The sequence below is a fragment of the Andrographis paniculata genome, unplaced genomic scaffold (assembly GCF_009805555.1).
Source record: "Andrographis paniculata isolate CXL003 unplaced genomic scaffold, ASM980555v1 Contig78END, whole genome shotgun sequence".
NCBI lineage: Eukaryota > Viridiplantae > Streptophyta > Magnoliopsida > Lamiales > Acanthaceae > Andrographis > Andrographis paniculata.
The window spans coordinates 4,524,004-4,529,960 of NW_026137615.1; the positions used below are offsets into that span (position 1 = coordinate 4,524,004).

The 5,957-nt window shown below is 33.4% G+C and overlaps 1 protein-coding gene across 1 annotated transcript; it reads left to right on the top strand.

The window, feature by feature from the left end:
* Positions 1-1,016: 1,016 nt before the first annotated feature.
* LOC127239860 (ABC transporter G family member 6-like) lies at positions 1,017-4,109 on the top strand. Its single transcript, XM_051258206.1, has 3 exons — positions 1,017-1,437; positions 1,723-2,308; positions 2,870-4,109. Exons 1-3 carry the CDS (start codon positions 1,030-1,032, stop codon positions 3,970-3,972), a joined length of 2,097 nt encoding a protein of 698 aa, XP_051114163.1. The 5' UTR covers positions 1,017-1,029; the 3' UTR covers positions 3,973-4,109.
* The last annotated feature ends 1,848 nt before the right edge of the window (positions 4,110-5,957 follow it).

The following is a 5,957-nucleotide window of genomic DNA, read 5'->3' on the forward strand; positions in this document are numbered from 1 at the left end:
CGAAAAATAACGGCTGCAAAAAAAATAAAATCAAAGGTGTGTTGATTCATGGGATTTTTCCAAAAATATAACTATTTATAAAAAAAAAAAAAAAAATTCCCAAAAATATCAAATCAAACATATTTTTTTTTATATATTATACCTCAAATTAATTTTACATTTAAAATATCACATCAGATAACTATTACAATTCAATATTTTTACTATTTAAATTTCAGCTCAAAATTCAAAGTCTTAAACAAACACACCCTAACAGTTTATTTGAATTTGGTTCGAGTTTAAAATATTGATTGTGATTTTAATTTAAATAGTATTTGATATAAATTTTTGTTAAGTAATTTTTTATTTTTTATCATATAGATCGAATAATATTAATTTTTATTTTAAATAATAACCAAACAAATCACAATTGTCAAAAGTTTGTTTAGTTTTTATTTAAATTTTTTTATAGACTAATAACTTTTAAACCAAAAGCAAAATCAAACAAACTCAATTTTTTTAAGATTAAAGTTTTGTTTACGTTATAAATTTTTATTCATTTAACACCATTTTTAAAAAAACATCAGATGATCAAATATACATTTTTTTTTTTTTTTACAAAATACTATTAAATGAAATACTAATTTATATTTTTTCCAAATTTAAAAAATCTTAAGTAAGCGCTTGGAAACAATCCCTCTTTAAAAGAAAAATTGAAAATGCCTAATACAATATTTTTACATTTCATTACACGACACGGTTTACGGACAACTAATAACTTTGCGCACATTACTTAGAGCCCCACGACAGAAAACTGTCACATATATAATTATATTTATTTATTGGAAGATCATAATTAAATTATCACTAAACTTGTTAATTTCAAACCCTAATTTCCACACGAAAAAACAATCCACCAAATCCTCTCTATATAAATTAATTTTGTCTAAAACCAATCATCCAAATATAATTATATATAATACACTTGTAGGAGTATTACCTAATTATATATATATATATATATATCTCACCTGCAGCAGCTCATCATCCATGGCTGCCATGGAGCTCCAAGAATCAAATCACACTCTGGAAGACCAGGTCCTCGAAGTCCCGGGACCTGTATCCATGCCCTTCATCCTTTCCTTCCACAACCTCTCATACAGCGTTAAACTCCGCCGGAAAATCTTTCCGGCGAGCTGTTTCCGCCGCCGCGCCAATAATCCGACGGTGCCTGAGCTCGGCGAGTCTGGGACCAAAGTCTTGCTGGATAATATCTCCGGCGAGGCCAAGGAAGGCGAAATCTTGGCCGTTCTCGGCGCCAGCGGCTCCGGCAAATCGACGCTCATCGACGCCCTGGCCAACCGGATATCCAGAGAAAGCCTCGTAGGCGGCATCACCCTAAACGGCGACGTTTTGACGTCCAGCCTTCTAAAAGCGATCTCGGCCTACGTTATGCAGGTAATAATTAAATATATATATCTATAATATAAAAATATAATACTAGGGATTGAATCCAATAATTTTGTTTATTATTTTGTTCATTAAAAAAAAAAATAATTTTATTTTCATAAATAACTATATCACCGTAAAATTAATTTTGTTTTAGAAAAAAAAAAAAGTTTATTTGTATTTTCTACCGATTATCAACGTAATATCGGAGGAAGAAGTGTAATAATATTTTTTTTGATGTAAAATTATTTTTTTAATAAAATATATAAAAAATAATTATTTTATAATTACCAGGACGACCTCCTCTTCCCGATGCTAACCGTCGAAGAAACCCTAATGTTCTCGGCGGAGTTCCGGCTGCCGGCGGCGATGTCGAGATCGAGAAAAAAGGCGCGCGTCGGAGCCCTGATCGACCAACTAGGCCTCCGCGACGCCGCCGCGACGGTCATCGGAGACGAAGGCCACCGCGGCGTCTCCGGCGGCGAACGGCGGCGCGTGTCGATCGGAATCGACATCATCCACGACCCGATTCTGCTCTTCCTCGACGAGCCGACCTCCGGCCTCGACTCCACCAGCGCTTATATGGTCGTGAAAGTTCTCCGGCGAATCGCGCAGACCGGAAGCATCGTCGTCATGTCGATTCACCAGCCGAGCTATCGAATCCTCACCCAGTTGGACCGCCTGCTCATACTTTCCGGCGGCCGGACTGTCTTCAACCACTCCCCCCACCTTCTCCCCCAATTCTTCGCTGATTTCGGCCGCCCAATCCCTTCCGACGACGATACGACGGAATTCGCCATGGATTTAATCCGGGACCTCGAATCCACTTCCGGAGGAACTCAATCGCTCGTCGATTTCAACCGGACATGGCTGCAGCCTGGTAAAATCACAAACCCTAATCCCAAACAACAACAAATTAGCAAACTAAATTGAAATAATTAGCAAATTATCCTCGTAGAGAGCATATTACTAAGTTAACATGTGAACAAAGCAAATCATCACAAAAAATAGCATATGTTATGTGATATATATTATATTAATATTTGTTATTTTTATTATAAATATTTATTGACCAGATCAAATTACAATTTTAATGAAAGCATAATATATTTTGGCAAAATCAATAAATTAATTTTTAAATATTATTATTTATTCAACCTTTATTTATAACATATGTGATTACTTTTATTTCATTTTCTTTAATTCCAACAAAATTTCTAAAAATATCATCAACTAACCTTAAAATATATATATATATATTTTCAATACTCCAATTTTATAGAAAATGTATCAATATTTATTATTATTATTATTATTATTATTATTATTATTTCAATAGATATTTGTTAATTGAATCAGCCTCGTACTAATTCGAGCCAATAAGCACGTTTACTAGAGGACAAATTTAATTTTAATGGCTAAAAAGAGTGTTCTCTTGCAGAGCAAATCCGAAACCCTAGTCCAAAACTGTCCCTGAAATCCGCCATAACCGCCAGCATTTCCGCCGGAAAGCTCGTTTCGGGATCACACATGAGCATAATCAACGACGACTCAAACCTCTCATCGTCATCGTCATCCTCGTCAGTCCAGAAATACGCAAACCCTATCTGGAGAGAAATCCTGGTACTCTGGAAACGAACAACCCTAAACTCGCGAAGAACGCCGGAGCAGCTGGGAGTCCGTTTGGGCGCCGTTCTGGTCACCGGAGTTCTGCTCGCCACCATCTTCTGGCAGCTCGACGACTCCCCCAAAGGCGTCCAGGAGCGCCTCGGCTTCTTCGCCTTCGCCATGTCCACAGCTTTCTACACCTGCGCGGAGGCCATTCCCGTCTTCCTTCTCCAACGCGACATCTTCCTTCGAGAAACTTCCTACAACGCTTACAGGCTGTCGTCGTACGTCCTCTCTCACTCCATGACCTCCCTGCCTTCCCTGCTCCTCCTCGCCCTAACCTTCTCCGCCACAACCTTCTGGGCGGTCGGGTTGAGCTCCGGGACCTCGGGAGGGTTTGTTTTCTACCTGAGCTTCGTGTTCGCGTCGTTCTGGGCGGGGAATTCGTACGTGACGTTTCTGTCTGGGGTTATATATAATGTGATGGTGGCGTACACGGTGGTGGTGGCGAGTCTGGCTTATTTCGTTTTGTTCAGCGGATTGTTCATCGGACGGGACCGGATTCCGGCGTACTGGATGTGGCTCCATTACGGGTCGCTGGTGAAGTATCCGTACGAGGGGGTGATGCAGAACGAGTTCGGGGATGCGTCGAGGTGTTTCGTGAGGGGGACTGAGGTATTCGACGTGACGCCATTGAAGGACGTGGCGGAGGCGACGAAGGTGAAGCTTCTGGAGACGATGGGGGAGGTTGTGGGGATGGAGATGACTGGGAGGACGTGCTTGACGACGGGGGTGGACGTGCTGAAGCAGGCGGGGGTCATGGATGTTAGCAAGTGGAATTGTTTGTGGATTACTGTGGGGTTGGGGTTTCTGTTTAGGGTTTTGTTTTACTTTGCTCTGCTGCTGTTTGGGAGCAGATCAAGTAAGAGAAGGTGAAGACGAAGACGAAGAAGATGAAGAAGATCTGTATGTTTGTGTTTGGATCGGCAATTAGTTAATTTAATCGTTGCTTGTATGCATATATATATATATATATATATTACTCGTTCAGTCCACTCCACTATTTCCATATCCGTTTGACTCACATAAATTATCTCTTTTTTTTTTTCAAATATAATTATATATTTTAATTTCATTTTAAAATTAATAATTAATAATTTATTTTTTTTTAATTTCATTAAAATATTTAGTTACTTGAATCTTAATCTATAATTATTTTTACTAATACTTTTTTTAATTATTTTATAATTACATAATATTTAAAATTTTATACCCAGTTAGAATAGACAAATTAGCTGAGACGGAGAAAGTATATGAGAAGGGTTACAATATACATAATATGGGTTATTTATATTAAAAATTTCCTTTGGTTATTCATAATTATAATACTATATGATATATAAAAGTATGTCATAGACTAAAATCAAATGTAGTATATATTATATAATAGTATATCATGTGTTATTTAAACACAAGTAAGTCAAATATCATTAAATAAATATTATACAAACAAATCTAAAGTAATTTTAAAAATACTTTGAATTTGCCACAATTTTGTATAATTTTCTTAGTAGTATTATTTTATTTTTAAGACCAAACTAAAGGGCCTCTAAAATAATAAAAAATGCCTCCACAATTGGGCCGTTGGGTTGCTCTAAAAGAAGGTCTTCAATAATTCAATATATTATATGTGCATATATAAAGAAAATATTCTTTTGCATGTCCTACTCTTAGTCCAATTTATTTTTATTTTTGAAAATATCTTAATTTTTAATATATTTATATTTAAATTATATTGTGATTTGCTAATTTATAGTTTATCTATCCATAAAATTTATATTCATTTGAACTATACATTAATTTTAATGAATATAATATTGTATTAGTTGATTATAATATAAAATAGTCATATAGTGAGTTGATGGAGGTAAGAGAATTTTTTATTTATTTTGATAAATTATGTAAGCAGTTGTTACATATTTGTAAATAAATTTAATATTAAAAAATATAAATTTAAAATTATTTATATTTGATGGGATTTATTTATTTATCAATTATTATTATTATTATTTTTTTTAAAAAAAAAGGTACATATGGATATGAGGTATATCCTAGTATGTGTATATTTTTTTATTTTATTTTTCAATCCGGATTAATTTAGATATTTGAGTTCTGTATTTATATAGTATATATATATATATATATGAGGTATACTATAAGGAATATAAGGAATTGTGCCATCTAAAAATAAGATGGTTAAACAAATTACCAAATTTTATATATTATTTATTTATTTATTTATAATATTTTTATGATATTAATAAAAAAATATGTATATAAATAAACTAGCAATCTTAATGAAAACGATATATAGTATTATTTAAATATATTCATTTTGAAACAAGCAGTGCAGGTCTTACTGGGGATCATGCATCTCTACATATATTATACTCTCCCAATCCCAAAATTATAGTTGGGTTGTGTTTGGCACGAAATTTAAAAAATATTAATATTATATTGGTAGTGAGTAAAAAGTACGGATAAATTACTTTTTTATATTAGTGTAAAAAGTAATGACAATTATGTAATAATAATGAAAAAGTAAGTGTAATTTTATAGTAATATAGTTATTTATGAAAATGAGACTATTGTTTTGAGACGGACATAAATGATAAAGATGACTATTGTATTGGAAGGTAGGGAGTATAAAATAACAACGCAGAGAAAAATATGTTATGAGTGTGTTTCTTTCTTTATTTCTTAATTTACTTTAGAATTTGGTTTTTGTTTTGTGTTTTTTAAATGAAAATTTCTCCTGTTCAGTCTAAGAAGTTTAATAAAAGTAATATTTATTTTACAAAATATAATAACAAAATATTATTTAAATTAAATGTAATGATGCCACAAACTTTAGATATAAT

Bases quoted from the DNA above. Each gene is read 5' to 3' on its own strand.
- LOC127239860 (XM_051258206.1), top strand. From the start codon at position 1,030: ATGGCTGCCATGGAGCTCCAAGAATCAAATCACACTCTGGAAGACCAG. The intron at 1,438-1,722 runs GTAATAATTAAA...TATAATTACCAG, and splicing joins TCTCGGCCTACGTTATGCAG to GACGACCTCCTCTTCCCGAT. The intron at 2,309-2,869 runs GTAAAATCACAA...GTTCTCTTGCAG, and splicing joins CCGGACATGGCTGCAGCCTG to AGCAAATCCGAAACCCTAGT.